We start from the raw sequence: 18,712 nt of genomic DNA, 5'->3' as shown, positions 1-18,712 counted from the left end.
TGGCTGAGAATGAGCTTTTTACAGTGTCTGCTATAATGTTAATGTTGTTTTCATGTGTTTACATTGATGAATATGGCCACTGTGTATATGCACAGTACAGTTACAATCTTATTGCCACATTATATTGTCATGATAACAGGATATCATAGCCTTCAGTGATTTCCTGAAGATAAACACCACATAATAACACAACTGGAATAACTACAGCAGCCGCGATCATCGATCTCATATGAAGCAAGAGCTACGTGTGCAGGTGCTGTAGTGCTGTCTCATTTCTCCGGGGTAAATTTTAAATCCCTTCCCCTTCACACTCTGTTTCAAGGGGAAGGGGTAGGGCAACAAAAGTAGAATTGGGATTTGGCCTAAATGTATGAAAACTCAAATTTTAATTCGTAATCTGTTTAGCAAAGAACTTAATTTGGACAACTTTAAATAAACTTTTATCAATAATATTATTTTTAACCTCCAGATTTCATATCTTCAATGGAAATATTAGTTATTCAGATTTTTGATGATGAATAAATCTAAATTTCCAAAAATTGAGACTTATAACTGTTTTTGTAGTTCATTCATTACCTAAAAGTTCTTACTGACTCCAAAATATTGAACAATAGTTTAAGAATTGTTAGTAGCAGCGATTTATAATAACATCCTGAGGAAAGCAAATTCAGTGTGTCAATCCTCTTTGACTTAAAGGTGAGTTTGACACCCAGTGGTTGAACTAGGTATTGCACTCCTGGTTCAAAACACATTTTCACTCCGCCCCTCCTCTGATAAGTCCATGCAAGTGTAGGTTGCCAGATTGATGACACCAACAGGAGCGTGGTTAAATCACCTAAAGGCTGATTTAATTTGTTATTAAGAGCAACGGCACGCGATAGAAGACTTTTTTCCATATTTAAGAGAGTTTTTCACTCATGGACGTGTATGAGAACCATCAAGTCTGAATGAATCAAATACACTGTTTTCCACAAAGGCAACCCAGGGTGCTGAAATATAATAGGCTAAACTGGCATTGGGCAGGTTAAATGACCAAATCTAAGACAGACAGCACATAACTTACATTTTCAAAGCAGAATATCTGACTTCAGCATTGTTTTTCAGATAAACAAGTATGTTCACTTAGCATGTTTCTTAAATATCTACAAACATATAATGGTGTTTTTTTTTAGAAGAGTCAAAAACTTACATACAGCACCTTTAACATGCCCTCCATTAAGAACAAATTCAACATAACACCCTTAACATTGTGTGTATTCCTCTAAATGATCTTGCTCAGTGAGCCACAACCTCAGACCCGCCGTCTCCTGCGATGTACTCAGACACGAAAAACTAAATTGAAAACAAATTGCAGGAGAATGTTCTTGAAAAGCCGTCAATTTTTCATCCTCTCAGGAGTCAAAGAACAAACCCAGACTGTTATATGTTTGTCTGATTCTCCATCTGACATCTGGTGCTCAAAGATACTTACCTTATAAAAAAAAAAAAAAAGAGTAAGTAAATCCAAAGGTTTTACACCCAGCTCTCACATTATAAATACTACAAGGGATTATCGGCCAGTTTAAGTGGATATACGTTTTAGTAAGTACACTTAAGCAGCATCAAACCTCTCACACACTATTACTGTGAATGGGCTTACAGAATTACTTTTTTAAAGTCCCTCTGAAATCAAAAGTGTAGTTTTATATACGTGTGTGTGTGTGTGTGTGTTAGTATCAATATATTGGTCTTAAGGTTATGTATAAACAAAAGTGCTCCAAAACAGTGACAAAATTCGCACTTAGAAGACATTATTTTTTCTGGCAATGTAAATCAAGGCCTCACGGTGGCGCAGTGAGTAGCACAATCGCCTCCCAGCAAGAAGGTCACTGGTTCGAGCCTCGTCTGGGTCAGTTGGCGTTTCTGTGTGGAGTTTGCATGTTCTCCCCGTGTTGGTGTGGGTTTCATCCGGGTGCTCCAGTTTCCCCCACAGTCTAATTCACTAATTCACAGTCATATCCTCTAATTGGATATGCATTGTAAACCTTAAAATTTCATTCATTTTCTTTTCGGCTTAATCCGGGGTCGCCACAGAGGAATGAACCGCCATCTTATCAAGCATTTGTTTTATGCAGCGGATGCCCTTCCAGCTGCAACCCACCACTGGGAAACACATACACACTTATTCACACACACATACACTACGGACAATTTAGCCTACCCAATTCATCTGTACCGCATGTCTTTGGACTGTGGGGGAAACCGGAGCACCCGGAGGAAACCCAGGCTAACGCAGGAAGAACATGCAAACTCCACACAGAAACACCAACTGACCCAGTCGAGGCTCGAACCAGCAACCTTCTTGCTGTGAGGCAACAGCACTACCTACTGCGCCACTGCGTCTTAAAATTTAAAAAGTATTATTTTTTTGTTTTAAGTTTATTTATTGTTTTAAGTTATTTAATGTTTTATTTTTTTACTTTATTACTAAATTCTGTGCAGAAATAGCAAAAAAGTGCAGATTCTGTCTGGCTAACATATTGATACTACAACCTAAAACCTTTCATTTTACATAGTTTTATCGTTAATTTCAAAGGGACTTTAAGTTGGCTATAAATATTATAATTTTATTATATAAGGTGCTTTATATAGAGGATAAATGATTCAGACACTGTAAATATGATTTCTATTGGGGTGAATGAAATCTGGTTTTGTTTTATTCACACAGATCAATGTGGATCATATGTGTAAAGTCATTGCAAACCACAAAACATACCAAACTGTAGAAATGGTCAAACAGACTCAGCGTTATGCTATTATAGCTTTTAATATTATAGCTCAATGACTGACTGGCAGAGATGTGATATAAACAAAACCCTATTGGCTATTTTTAAAAGAGGGAGGAGTTTCCTAATATGCCTCGGCCAGTCTTTGTGTTTTCTCTTGTTTTTGGACAAAATTTAAAACAGTATACAAACTTGTCCAATAAAATGTATTCATACAATTAAAAAACAACTGTTGAGCATTAAATACACAAAAAAAACATTAATTTAATTGTGGTTTTCAGGATTTAAAAAGAAATGGATGAGTAAATCATATATACACTGAAAAAAAGATTCATTGCATTTACTCATTTTATTTAAGTGGTTAAACACTTTATATGTGCTGAATTTAAACAAATTAAATGCAGTTATGTTCAACTTAATTTGTTTGTTTAAATTCAGTCCATATAAAGTGCTTGCAATCACTTACCTTAAAAAATTAAGCAAATCCAATGAATCTTTTTTTTTTTCAATGTAGAGAGCAAGAAGAACTCACCACAAAAAGATTCTCAACATCAACTACAAAACAACCATTTTTTTACTTCCCTTCTAAAAATGCTATCAACTTCGGTTTCAGTAGAAATAGTGTCAACAAAAGCTGCGCATTTGAAGGAATTTCAGTTTAGCTGACCTTCATGACTTACCTTGAAAAACCATTGACATTTTTTTTGTCTGTTGTCTTGTAGATGGATCAGTTGGAGAAGGCGTCTCTTGAAGATAAAGTCTTCAATGGTGACGTGAACATGGCAAAAAACAAGATGCTCATAAGAGATGCCAAGAAAGAGCTGATGAGGTAATAACATTCTGTTTCATCTGAGTCACATGTTAGCATGTTATATTAATATTAAAAGCATTTTTCGACAAATAAATCTAGGCTCTGTGCATCTGCAAGTGTTTATCGGCTGTTTTTCTCTTCAAAGTTGTCCAACACCGGGTTGTGATGGCAGTGGTCATGTGACTGGAAATTATGCGTCACACAGAAGGTAAGAAGCCCATCAACACCCAGAAATATATTTAAAAAGATTATTGCTTTATTACATTAATCTGACATTATGTTTTCGTGTTTTCTTTTAGTGTATCTGGATGCCCGTTGGCTGATAAGACGCTGAAATCACTAATGGCTGCTAATTCTCAAGAGCTAAAGTAAGAATTAGCTATACGCTTATTTCATGCGGCCGCCATTTTAAAGAACCAAAGCGAGGCTGTGGTGGAAAGAAACCCGGAAGTATAGGACCAGCACTGTAAACATTGCAGTAACATGCTGTGAACTGTAAATCTCCAGCTGTTGCCGAGATTTCAAAATGCAGAAATGGTGTAAACATCACTTTAATATCATTCAGTAAGTTTAATTTAAACAACATCACAATCTCTTTAAGAGTAATATGCTCAAGTGTCCTCTTAGGCTTCAGTTCATGGCACTAGTTAAACACCGTGGGGACGCTTTCCTGCTTCAGCCTATGTAACCTGGTGAGCGATAAAACACTGCAGTCCTCTGTAGCACACCCTCATGTTGTCTGTAATAGTGTTGTCCCGGTACTGAAGTTTTAAAAATGTCCATTTCCAGCTAACATTCAAACGCCGCGGAGCGCGTTCATAAACAGCGCTGATTTACCATGATATTCACCAGTGCTCATCAGTTTACCGCTCTTCACCCAGTGCAAACACAGATACACGGACACTGGAGCACGAAGCAGCCGTTAAGATCAATCCAGTTAACAAAGCTGATCGCTTGACTGTGTTTATGTTTGGTAAACAGCGGAGGGTGAACTGATGACCTTCTCGGCCAATCACAATCATTTCTGTTGAGCATGTGAACACAATGGCAAATCAGCGCTGTTTCAAGAAAGCCATCAACAGTGCCTTAAATGTTAGCGGGAAATTGACGGTTTTTCTTTTAATTCAGTATCGTGACAAGTCTAATATAGTGAAAGAATCAGATCATTAACTTGAGTTTGATAAATAGCATCTATAATGTGTGTTTGGGAAAGAGTGCCATTTCCCTTAACTTAGCTGAAAATGAGCTCTGATATCCCTTTTTATTTCCACCATTCATTCAGAACGGACCTTCAGGTCACTCGGAAGGCGGTGAAATTATAAATTTGTGTCACTTTATCTCCGCTGAAAAGATATACAGCCAGATACACAACGTTACTATGTAACTACCAATGATACTTCCGGGTTTCTTCCCACCGCAGCCTCGATTTCGCTTTAAAAAATGGCGACCGCGTGAAATCAGTCTGTAGTTATAATCCAGTAAACTTATACAATAATTGTTTAATGGAAAAAAAAGGTCACACTTTATTTTTATTAAGGTACAGTTCTTGCTATTAATAAAGCAGTAAATATGACTTTTGTCTCAATACATTCTTCTAAAAAAATCCTGCTTATTAATAGGTATTAAGGTAGTAGTTGGGTTGAGGTATTGGGTAGGATTAGGGATGTACAATAACATTATACAAAATATTAAAATTTTAAATATATTAATAATACTGAATAATAATACAAATTAAAATAATAACAAATAATACTTTATAAGAACTAATAAACACCCAATATCTTATTAATGTGCAGGTAAAAATCACTAGTAAATAGTAAGAATTGGTACTCAGGTTAAAGTGTTAAAGTACAGCGGCAAAAATAAGTATTGAACATGTCATGTTTTTTTTCTGGAAATAATATTCCTAAAGGAGCTGTTGACATGGAATTGAACCAGATTTGGGTAAAAACCCAGTCAATACAAACAGAAAAATAAAACAAATAAAAAAAAATCTAAAAAAACGAGTTCTGTATAATAACAATGAAATATCAGAAGGAGAAAGTGCTGAACTACTGAAACGTGTTTAATACTTTATATAAAAGTTTTTTTTGGAGATGACAGCTTAAAGACGCCTCTCATATGGAGATTGAAGTCACATTCATTACTCAGGTGTGAGTTTTTCACGGACTTCAACAGAGTATAAAAATGTGGATGTTTCTGTGGGTCTCGTCTATCAAATCTGAGCTTTATTTTGTGTTTTATATTGGATTTAGGTCAGGAGATTGGCTGGGCCATTCTACAGCTTGATTTTCTTTCTCTGAAAGCATATGAGAGTTTCCTTGGCTGTGTTTTGGATCATTGTCTTGCTAAAATGTCAGCTCTGGTTTCATCTTCACCATCCTGCTAGTGTAGATGTTGAACTGAAGCAGCTGATATTCATTTACACTGATGAAGGGCAGAGGGTTGCTAAAGAACTACTGAGAGATTTCAGCTGCTGTCTGGGCTTTCACTGCCTTTCTACACCTCCCTTTCTTCATGCGTTCAATACTTTTTCCCTGCGTAATTTAATTTGATTACACATTACTTCATTTGTAAACTAGCTAGTTTAGTTTTCTTCACATATATGGATTTCTTTGGTTGTTATCAACATCCGGGAACATTTCAAGTCAACAGCACCTTTATAAATGTTTTCTGAGAAAAGGGTTGACGTAATGAAATGATATAATTAAATATATATTTAAATAATTTAATATAGAATGAAAATATTATATATAATAATATAACTAATTATTTATTATAAGTAATATTATAATTGTCATGTAAATGTAGTCACTACATTTATATCATTATTATCTGTTTACAAAAATTATAATTGTTATTGCCCATGTTATTATCATGTTCCATGTTCAAACATTATTTCAAATTTAGATCTCACACTATTACGTCATACAATTTGTTTGCAGTAATATATTTAATTATTATTAAACTTCATCATTTTTATACACATTACAAATTTATATCATACATTTCTGTTTGTTTTAAAAGGTGCCCGACTCCTGGCTGTGATGGCTCAGGTCATGTGACAGGAAACTATGCATCTCATAGGAGGTGAGTCCCATTAGACAAGAAGAAATCTCTTTAAAGATGAACATGTAATGACATTTTTGATGTCTCTGCATGACATAAACGGTCATGCTTTTTCCTTTTATGAACACTGAAGCATAATGCGTCAGTGTTTTGTCGTTCACGATGTTATGCCGTAATAGATTGGCCATCCAAAAGGCACTCAGTGGGTTAAACGTATTGCATTTAAAACCGGGTAATCGGCGGAGAATAAATACTTTGTGGCATTTCACGGCTGTTGAGGTAATGACCCCTGTTCAATGGCAACACGACAGGTGTCAGAGCCTGAAACATCACGCAGGAAACGCGGCGTCCGTATCTTGCCTACACACACGTCTGCACGCTTGAACTTCTGAAGGGTTCGTCACATATGTCATGTTCTCTTCCAGTCTGTCAGGCTGCCCTCGTGCCAGGAAAGGAAGCTTGAAGCTCACGCCAAGCAAAGAGGACAAAGAAGAGCCAGAGATAAAGTAAGACACCTGCAAAACAATGACAACTAATGCGCGCTGCTTTCATTCGCATTTAAGGCAAATCTGTACTCTTTAGTACACTAAATGTGTTTACTAAAACAGTAAGTGAACAGAAATCTAGTTTCATTTTACATTAAAAGGCTACATTTTGTTTTTGAATTAATGCTACTTATATTTATGTAAAGCATTAGAGACACAAAGAGTTGGATACGTTTGGAAATTACTATTATAATCAACTAAAATTAAGCTAGCATGAAACATATATGGCTTTGAGTAATGTTAAATTATTAAGGAATGAAATATATTACATATATAAATACAAACATATAATAATAATTTGCTGTATCCCATTTTTTATTTTAAATACAATTTTTGTTTGATGTTTTGTTGATGATCCTATATTTGAAGGAAAAATATATGTGAAATACTGAAATATATTCATATTTTAATGCTTATTTTATATATATGTTTATTATTTAATTTAATTTTTATTTAAAATTAAATTAATTAATAAATTAATGAAAAAAAGAATGACTGAATGAATGAATGATTAGATAGAAAAAATGTATATAGTTGGACCTCCTGATGATTGTATTTTTATTGATGATGTGATGGAAGGAAAAAAAAAGTGAAATGTGAAATACTTAAATAAATTAATATTTTAATGCTTATTTTATATACATGTTTGAATATGTTATTTTATTCATAAATAAATAAATGAATAAATGACAACAAATATTTAGTAGGACTTCTGATGATCATATTTTATTGATGATGTGATGGAAAGAAAAAAATATTTGTGAAATACTGAAATAAATGTAAATTTTAATGCTTATATATATATATATATATATATATATATATATATATATATATATATATATATATATATATATATATATATATATATATAGTATTTTTATTTTATTTTTATTTAAAAATGAATGAATACATAAATAAATGAAATAAATAAATAAATAAATGAATGAATGAATGAATGAAATAAATAATGAAAGAAAGAATGAAAGAAAGAATGAAAGAAAGAAAGAATGAAATGAATGAATAATTAATTAATAAATAAATAAATAAACAAACAAATAAATAAATAAATAAATAAATAAATAAATATTTAGTTGAACCTCCTGATGATCGTATTTTTATTGATTTGATGGAAGGAAAAAAATATTTATGGACTATAATAGAAAATGAAAATATACTTATAATAATCAAAACAAAAGAAATCTCTGTAATCATAGAAATCCCAGTCTTCACTCTACAATGATCACTTGCTGATGTATTTTTAGATTATTAACTGATAGAAGTAACTACATATCTATTGTTATTGTTGCTCTTCATAATGCATGTCATTAATAGATTTTTAACAAAGATATACAGTATTTTTATGTCAGTGCTTATGGGGGAATACTGCGAGTCTGAACATATGATGAGAATATCCCTTTTAATATTTACTTTGATGAATGTTTTTATTATATAAACTTTCATTTATGTTTCATTTTTACATGCTATCATACTGCCTTTCCTAGAAACACCACCATTTCAAAATATCATCCATGTAATTGAGGAAGCTCCAAACTATTTCCTCATTTTCTCGTAAGATCTCATTTAATTACATTTAATGCAGCAGTTCGCTCTTTACAAAAACATAATACTATGGAGGGGGAGAAAAAAAATTAATTGAATTGATTCCAGCCTTAAATCCGAAGTCTATAACCCAGAGTGACAGGAGGGCTTTCCTACTTTTGCATCTGGGCTAGCATTTCATTTTTTAATTACTAATGCAAAGACGAGAGCTTAGGAATTAGACGCTGGCACATTAAAGGAGGAACGGAGTAGCCACAGAAACGGCCGGACCCCGAGTACATCTGTAATGTGGCTAGATTATTGTAAATTGTCAGCCATATGGCCCCGTCTCTGTTGTCCTGCAGTCAGGAACGCCATTTCCCCCCTCCGAGCAGGAGAGTGTGTGTTGGAGTCGTAATGTTGTCTTGTTTTAGTCAGCATATTACAGCCAAAACTGCCATAACAACCTTTCCCATAAGGCCCGCAGACAAGCTATTTGTACTATCCCAGATAACCTCTCACCTCTTCCAATATGGGCTATCAGGGAAAGGGTCAGTCACCTCCAAATCATGTGCTTTTTCCCCCCTGTGGAGGACGCATAACAATTATGTGCAATTTATGTCATTCCATTACTGACCTAGGGGGAAAGTGAGCAGCGCGATAAATTGGCCAACTCCTCACCACTCTAGTCTTCAACTTGGTACGGCTTATGTTTTCCATCGGCGGCATGTTAACCTCGGTGCCCGTAATTATTTACTGGAGTGCGTTTCCGACTTTTTTTTTTTCCCCGTTCATGCGCGCCGATAGAATTATTCCATCCGCTGTTTTATTATTTTTTTCTCTCTCCTCCTGCTTTGAATACATTTTTAATCAGCATTTCACAGGATTAATCTTCTTAATGGTATTTGAAAAGTCTTGCAACTCTCGGGGGTTGGGTGTTTTTGTTTTATGGACGGATCTGCGGTGCGGGGCGCTGGAAGTTTCATCCATCAAATTATCAAGTGAACATATACGGGCTCATTTGTGTTTACTGCGAAATGAGTTCAAATGAGAGATTATCTGGCCACAATCGCAGTGTTACTAGTTTGGGACAACAAAAGAAGCCTGCGCAGAGGGTTTAATTTAAGCAGGTCGAGGGGTCGGGTCACATCTGTGTGTGTTTTGGCACAGTGACCCAGAAATCTATACCAAACAACCTTTGTGATGGAGATTATGGCCTTGTTTCTTATGAAGTCGTTAGATTACAGTTAAAGGGATAGGCAAAGTTTTGGCATCATCTTCTCTCCATTCACTTGTTTTGTGTTCTAGAAAAGAAGATATTTAGAAAAATGTTGGATAACATAGTATTTGTTTTTCCTACTATGGACGTCAATGGTTACAGGTTTCTAACATTCTTCAAAATATCTTATTTTTTGTTCAACAGAGAAAGGAAGCTTTGCGGGTAAATGGTCTGTAATATTTCAGTTTTGGGTGAACTATCCCTTTAAAAATGTTTAGTATAACAGTGAAAACATTAATTTTCCTTCAGCTCAGCCCCTTTTTATCAGGGGTTGCCACAGCGGAATGAACCGCCAACTATTCCAGTATATGTTTTACTCAGCAAACAGCCACAACCCAGTACTGGGAAACACTCATACACAGTGATGTCCTGTGGTCAGTGAGGTATTAATTCTCCTCTCTCTGTGTTGTGTGGCAGGTGCCCTGTGGCAGGCTGTGATGGTCAAGGCCACGTGTCTGGTAAATACACGTCCCACCGCAGCGCAGGAAGCTGCCCGATCGCCACCAAACGTCAGAAGGAGAGCCCGCTGAATGGGTCGGCCTTCTGGAAGGTGTGCAAGCAGGAGCTCCCACACTGCCCTTTGCCCGGCTGCAACGGTCTGGGTCACGCCAACAATGTCTTTGTCACACACAGGAGGTGAGGAAACTGTACCCCAAATTTAAATTTTTGATATCAGTTTATTTTATACCTGCACTGTAAAAAAAATAGCTGTAAAATTTACAGTATTACCGGCAATTTATACAGTATTAGTGGCTGTGAAGTTGACGAACCAAGAAGGCTTGTAGTGGGTTCACGATGTATGATAAAGCGAGTAAACCTCGAAAATAATGAAAGCATTATATGCTGATGTAACGTGGTTTATTTACAGTGTACGAGAGTAAAAACCAAAATAACCCAAAACCCAGCAAAGTGACAAAATAACCAAAAATCAAAAGAACAAATAAAAAGCAAACAAATAAACGATATATGTACAACCACACTAGTATACACAGACAGGTCACAAATTGCTTACAGCACCACAGTAGCTCGCTCGCTCGCCATGTTAACTGACGCTAGGTTTCAGGTGAGATGTTGAACTAAAAACGCCTCCTTTAAGTCCTCATAAACCTCAGCTCAGTCCTCGTCCATGGGTAAGTACACCTCTCAGGTCAGTTAACCTGGCGAGCAAGCGAGCGATCTACTGTGGTGCCGTAAGCAATTTGTGACCTGTCTGTGTATACTAGTGTGGTTGTACATACAGTTGAAGTCAGAATTATTAGCCCCCCTGTTTAATTTTTTCACCAATTTCTGTTTAATGGAGAGCAGATTTTTTCAACACATTTGTAAACATAATAGTTTTAATAACTCATTTCCAATAACTGATTTATTTTATATTTGCCATGATGACAGTACATAATATTTGACTAGATGTTTTTTAAGACACTTCTATACAGCTTAAAGTGACATTTAAAGGCTTAACTAGGGTAATTAGGTTAACTAGCCAGGTTAGGGTAATTAGGCAAGTTATAGTATAACGATGATTTGTTCAGTAGACTTTCGAAAAATATATAGCATAAAGGGGCTAATATTATTGACCTTATAATGGATCTTAAAAAATTAAAAACTGCTTTTATTCTAGCCGAAATAAAACAAGTAAGACTTTCTCCAGAGGAAAAAATATTATCAGACATACTGTGAAAATTTCCTTGTAAATTTGGTAATTATAAAAAGAAAAAAAAATCAAAGGGGGCTAATAATTCTGACTTCAACTGTTTATCGTTTGTTTGTTTGCTGTTTATTTGTTCTTTTTTTTTGTGGTTATTTTGTTACTTTGCTGGGTTTTGGGTTATTTTGGGTTTCACTCTCGTACACTGTAAATAAACCATCACTTTACACGTTACATAAGCGAGTAGTGCTTTCAGTTTTTTCGAGGTTTTTCTCACTTACCATACTTCGAGAACCTACTATGAGCTTTCCTCATTGTCAACCACACACTGGCATTTTTGGTTGCCAGTAATACTGTAAAAATTTACAGTGCATTTACAATAAACAACATATTCATTGTGTTTTGTACATGCACTATATTAATGCACTGTAAATGCATTGTAACACACTGTAAATGAACAATTACTTAATAATTATTAATTGATTCCTAATTATAATATATGTAATTATTAATTTTCATTGTACATTTTACAGTATTAATCTGGCAACCAAAATAACCAGTAATACTGTAAATTTTACAGCAACTTTTGACAGCGTGTCTACTGTAAACTGAGACTTCTTGACTTAACCTGAACACATTCATTGTCATATTCATTGATATGTGATTTAATGGTAATATAGGGGTAATACTTCATTGTAAGATGCCCCTCTTACATGTACTTATTATAGTAATTACAACTAATTATGCATATTTACATGCAACTAACCTTAAAACTAACCCGCATTCTAACCCTAGCCATATAGTAAGTACATGCAATTAATTAATATTACTCAGAAGTTGAAAATGAATAGTTGTACTGTACAAGGACACATTAAAATAAAGTGTAACCTAATATAATAATGTATAACAAAATTATTATATAAGTTCTATATAAGTTATTATATGTAACAATTATATGTAAGTTCTGTAATTATTAACAATATAATTACAGAAATATACATATTATTAGATTATATATATATTATTTAAATAATATATATATATTATATATATATATATATATTAGATTATATATATTATATAAATATATTTCCAGTATTATTATTGACGACACGGTGGCTTAGTGGTTAGCACTGTCACCTCACAGCAAGAAGGTCGTTCGAGGTTCGAGTCCCGGCTGTGTCAGTTGGCATTTTTGTGTGGAGTTTGCATGTTCTCCCCATGTTGGCGTGGGTTTCCTCCGGGTGCTCTGGTTTGCCCCACAGACCAAAGACATGCGCTATAGGTGAATTGAATAAACTAAAATGGCCGTAGTGTATGAGTGTGTATAGATGTTTCCCAGTACTGGGTTGCAGCTGGAAGGTCATCCGCTGTGTAAAACATGCTGGATAAATTGGTGATTCATTCCGCCGTGGCGAACCTTAATGAATAACGGGACTAAGCCGAAGGAAAATGAATGAATGAATATTATTATTATATAATTTCCAGTTAAGCAGTCACTATTACTGTATTCAATAATATTATAATTTGTAAGAACAAACTATGGTCATACTTTCTGTATGTTGTACTTAAATACTTGTAATAAATATTTAAAAATATATATACTGAAATTAGATTACACTAGTAATTATTTAGTATTAATGATGTTATAATTGGATGAAAATACCTCAAATTGCTAGTGCTGATCTGTAGATATTATCTATTTACAGTTTGTCGGGATGTCCACTAAACGCCCAGAGCATCAAGAAGAAACTCTCTGATGAAGAGATGATGACCATCAAACTCAAAACCAGCAGCGGTGAGCGAATCAAGCACTTCACATGAATAAATATAAAGCTAAATGCTAAACTCTATTAAAAGTGACATACTTTAAAGGGGACCTATTATGCAAAAATCCCTTTTATAAGAGGTCTGAACACAGATGTGTGGCAGCAGTGTGTGAATATTACCAGTTTTTAATGGCAAACAGTTTAATTTTTAATAATCTCACTTGATAAAAACAGTCTGGAGAAACACTTTGATTGACATTCTCCCTTTGTACGTGTCATCAGAGGGGGAAAGCCCCGCCCCTTAAGTAACCATCTCTCATTAGCATAGTATGTTAGTCTTGTTTTTGAATCTGCTCCTATGCTGACACATTTGTAGCTCCGCCCTCTTATAAAAAGAGCACAATCTCATTTGAATTTAAAGCAACAGTCACCAAAACGCCACAACTTGGTTCAAAGCCTAAAAGGGGCAGTTTCAAAGAGTTATAAAGCATTATTTGTGTGGTATTTTGAGCTGAAAGTTCACATACACACTCTAGGAACATCAGAGACTTATTTTACATCTTGTTAAAAGTGGCGTAATAGGTTCCCTTTAAAGTCTGCGTGAACCGAAAGTTGTGGAGACTTTCATGTCAGTATGTTAAATCGGAATATTGAGTGGGGGGGTTTGCACATCGTAGCAAACTAACAGTAAGAGGGGCGTGTTTAAGAATATTGTGGCTAACCCTAATCCTCAACAGAGAAGGAATGACACTCCAAACGCAGAAGCAAATGCTCAGACTTTGATTAAACAGGGTGTCCGCGGGGTCTTAAAAAGTATTACAAATTGGTAAATCAATTTAGAGAACTGGAAAGCCCTTAAAAAGTATTAAAAGTCTTAAATGCTATTTTACAAGGCATTCAATTTTGATTATACAATGTACAGTTGTATAGTAACGCCAGAATTTAATCTGTGAATATTGGGATGCTGTGTAGTTTGTGAAATCGATCAAATCTTGCTAGATTTGACGTCACACGCTGCTTTGTTTACTGCGGTAACCATTACAACAGTTATTCCTGCTGCTCTATAGGCGCCCCCTGCTGGATAAACATTTGTATTCAGTATGTAAATACTGGTTTAGTTTAGGATTAGTTTCTTTCTACCAATATTCAGTCAATATACTGTAAGTTAAAAGGTCGTCAATGTTTCCGGTTGAAACCTAAAGTGGTGATGGTTTTAAAATGTATGGAAAGTTTCTTAAAAGGTCTTCAAAGGTATTGAATTTCACTCACTGTTCCTGTATATATACCATGTTAACGATTACCAAAACAAACTTTTTAAACTTGATTAGCTTGAACGTATTAATTGTTCACCTAAAGAATAGAATGAGCGCTAGCAAAAATGAACAGTACATTTTGAATTCACACTGACTTTAACTCACGTTGTATTGAAGCGTGGATTAGCATGATCTGGTTTGTCTTGATAAATCAGGTGTTGAAAACAATGAGGACATGCAGCACTTGGATCACGAAATAAAAGAGCTGAACGAGTCCAATCTGAAGATCGAAGCAGACATGATGCAGCTCCAGACTCAGGTAAACAACATCACATCCTGCGTTTTTAAATGTGCGCGTTGTGAATTGTGGGTAATGTAGTTCAAGAGCTGAAAACATTGTTTTTGATACAGATCTCCTCCATGGAGTGCAACCTGAAGACGATCGAGGAGGAGAATAAAATCATCGAGCAGCACAATGACAGTCTGTTGAAGGAGTTAGCCAGGCTCAGTCAGGCACTCATCAACAGTCTGACAGACATACAGCTACCGCAAATGGTGAGACACACACACTTACATTTACATTTACTCTTTTAGCATATGATTTTATACTAAGCCACTTACAAATGAGGATAAAAGAAGCACTTCAAATCATCCGAAAGCACCTGTATTGGCCTTATTCTTCAATGTGGAAGTGTACTGGTATTTGTGATTGTTTTAGAACTTCTGATTCAGTTTCCTTTGGGATAATAAACAGAAATGGTCAAACTGCTTTACAAACAACTGTGTTCATGACTACACATAAAAAAAGAATAATATATTGAGAAAATATCAGTTTGCAACATCAAGCAGCAGGAGCTGATTTTAACGTCTCGAAATCAATGGACGTGAATGAGTCTCCAGCAAAAAAGATTCCAATGGCAGCGTCTGCTCGTATGTCAAAAATAAGGTCAATATACAGATGTGGACAAAATTGCTGGTACACTTTAATTTTGTCCAGGACAGGTTTATTTGTTTTCCTTTTGTAATTCTTCTTTTGAACCACAATTCCAACGCAATATCTGATTTATTTTCAATCCTTTTTGATTAATCGTTACTTTTTTCAGGTTCAAGTTAATTATAGATAGACAGACAGACAGACAGACGGATAGACAGACAGATAGACAGATAGATAGATAGACAGACAGACAGACAGACAGACAGACAGACAAACAGGCAGGCAGGCAGACAGACAGACAGACAGACAAACAGGCAGACAGACAGACAGACAGATAGATAGACAAATAGACAAATAGACAAATAGACAGACAGACAAACAGGTATAATATATTACTAATAGATTATTAAAGCATGATTTGACTAACATCAAACTTTAGTTTTTATTATTAACAAAACTAATGGATAATAATATCAAAATTATGATATTTACTGTGAATTATAATAATATTTTAATAACATAATAGTATTAATATAGTATATTTAACATTTAACAAGACTCAAATTGTACATATATATACAGTTGAAGTCAGAATTATTATTTTTTATAATATTTACCAAATGACATTTAACAGAGCAAGGAAATTTTCACAGTATGTCTGATAATATTTTTTCTTCTGGAGAAAGTCTTATTTGTTCTATTTCAGCTAGAATAAAAGCAGTTGTTAATTTTTTAAAACCATTTTAAGATCAATATTATTAGCCCCTTTAAGCTATATATATTTTTCGATAGTCTACAGAACAAATCATCGTTATACAATAACTTTCCTAATTACCCTAACCTGCCTAGTTAACGTAATTTACTTACTTAAAACTTTTAATGTCACTTTAAGCTGTATAGAAGTGTCTTGAAAAATATCTAGTCAAATATTATTTACTGTCATCATGGCAAAGATAAAATAAATCAGTTATTAGAAATGAGTTATTAAAACTATTATGTTTTAAAAAGCGTTGAAAAAAATCTGCTCCCCCTAAAACAGAAATTGATTCTGTTCCATTTTTTTTCAGCTTATTCCCTTTATTCATCTGGGGTCGCCACAGCGGAATGAATTGCCAACTTATCCAGCATATGTTTTACACAGTGTATGACAGTAGCAACCTTCTTGCTGTGAGGTGACAGTGCTAACCACTGTGCAACCATGTCACCCCATATCTATTTAATTAAAAAAATATTTGTAAAAAATATTAATAATAACACACAATATAATAATTAAGAATAAAGTAAAGAATGTTTACTATAATGTTAACTGACTACATAAAATGCTGTCAATAAATAAAAAAAATCTAAACACTTTGATATGAAAAAAATAAAAATAAATAAAATAAAAAAACTGAAGAAAAAAATCTGAACACTTTTTAGAAGTCACAGTTTACTAATGAACTAAAAATGAACAGAAGATTCTAGTAGTTTTATAGTTACATATAACAAATACATAGATTATTGTCAATTATTGATGCTACTTAACTAATGTTGCAGACCTTTTTTAATAATAACACATAATAATCGCAAACAGAATAAAGAATATTTTAAGTAATCAAACTAAATACATAAAAGGCTGTCAATGTAAAAAATAATAAGAAGCATTAACTGTGTTTGTTTCTTAATTCATAACTACCAGATGAGTCCTGCTCTCTGAAGGACGCTCATTTAATCTGATTAATGATTATTCTGTTGTTGTTTTCATTATTATTAATTCAATAGTGCATGTCTGATTTGCTTTTAATGAAGCGAATGCTCTGATATTTGTGTCCAGGGCCCGATAAACGAGCAGAACTTTGAAGCGTACGTGAACACGCTGACGGATATGTACAACAGCTCGGAGCAGGAGTATTCACCTGAATGCAAAGCCTTACTGGACAGCATCCGACAGGCCATCAAGGGCATCCACGTATAAGAGCTGCGGCGTCTGTGCAACAAACAACACAAATACTCCATTCCAAGACAACAACAACAACAAAACAAAAAAGCATTGCACTGAAGAAAAAAAAAATACCAGCCACAATTTTTACAGCTCAATGTTCCTTTTAGTACCTCCTTTTGCACTTATTTATTTCCTATGGGTTGCTTGACTTCTGTATCGTTCTTTTGTGTGTTATATTATGGCTACATATTATTATTACCTTATTACTATTTATCTCACTTTAATATTTATTTATTTATTACTATCACAATTGTTTTATTTATTTATTTAATTATTTTATTTGCTACAACTTCAAAATGCAAGGCCAATCTTACATATTGTGATTTTAATTTAATTCGCATTCGTTGTACAATAACTGGGAGTTTTGAATTGTTCAGAGTATATCACCGGCATTTGTGAGGATTTTTTATTATTATTATTATTATTAATTAATAATAACTGATGTCAAATGTAAGAATAGTCCACTTGTGCCACCTGTCGGTGAGCAGCTGTCATTGCACCACTCTTATTTTATTTTAATCACTCGCCACTGATTATTCCATGCATAAATCTAAACAAGTGAGCTAAAAGAAAATATTTTATGTGATTAGCTCTTTGAAAGACTGTATAGTGAGCAAAAATCAAGCACACACACTGAAACACACACATATTTGCGTTTCTGTTCATATGAACTGCCTTTGGTGTGCACCATGTGTGCATATATGTGCCTAAATGTAAATGAGTACATGGAATATGAATATGTTTTGTGGTAGAGCAGTATTACGTGAATGGTGATTCATTTTACTCTGCAGTATATTTATTTTCCGAATGAAAAGCCTCCGAACTCTGTTTACCGACTGTTTGTACGCCATTTTAAGTACCGTATGTAAGGATATTCTTGTAACGCGTGTTTTACGATCAGGCACAATGAGGTTTTTATTATTTTCTGAACTCCTTGGCTTCTTTCGTGAGACAAACAGTGGATGATATTTTCTTAAAGTACTTCATCAATGGACAAATTTGCAGCGAAAAAACTACGTTAAATCTGTACCACTTGATTTTGTTTGTTTACCTGCAGGACCAAGGTCGTTTCCGCTGATCTGAGTGCTGGTATTGAAGGCACGGCACTTTTAAAAGCTT

The 18,712-nt window shown here is 34.3% G+C and overlaps 1 protein-coding gene across 2 annotated transcripts in view; it reads left to right on the top strand.

Moving 5' to 3' along the window:
* st18 (ST18 C2H2C-type zinc finger transcription factor) overlaps positions 1-17,793 on the top strand; it is a 131,851-nt gene extending 114,058 nt beyond the window's left edge. For both annotated transcript variants that reach the window (XM_056451178.1, XM_056451179.1), the window contains 10 exons: positions 3,488-3,594; positions 3,722-3,784; positions 3,876-3,944; positions 6,604-6,666; positions 7,071-7,151; positions 10,429-10,647; positions 13,366-13,454; positions 14,894-14,997; positions 15,090-15,233; positions 17,426-17,793. In XM_056451178.1, coding sequence (XP_056307153.1) covers positions 3,488-3,594; positions 3,722-3,784; positions 3,876-3,944; positions 6,604-6,666; positions 7,071-7,151; positions 10,429-10,647; positions 13,366-13,454; positions 14,894-14,997; positions 15,090-15,233; positions 17,426-17,566 — 1,080 coding nt within the window. In that variant the 3' untranslated portion in view covers positions 17,567-17,793. The remainder of the gene's footprint in view (positions 1-3,487; positions 3,595-3,721; positions 3,785-3,875; positions 3,945-6,603; positions 6,667-7,070; positions 7,152-10,428; positions 10,648-13,365; positions 13,455-14,893; positions 14,998-15,089; positions 15,234-17,425) is intronic.
* The last annotated feature ends 919 nt before the right edge of the window (positions 17,794-18,712 follow it).

Source organism: Danio aesculapii, chromosome 24, assembly GCF_903798145.1.
Source record: "Danio aesculapii chromosome 24, fDanAes4.1, whole genome shotgun sequence".
In the NCBI taxonomy this organism is placed as follows: domain Eukaryota; kingdom Metazoa; phylum Chordata; class Actinopteri; order Cypriniformes; family Danionidae; genus Danio; species Danio aesculapii.
Note: the sequence above shows the minus strand (reverse complement) of the source record. Positions and strands in the feature narration are given on the sequence as shown.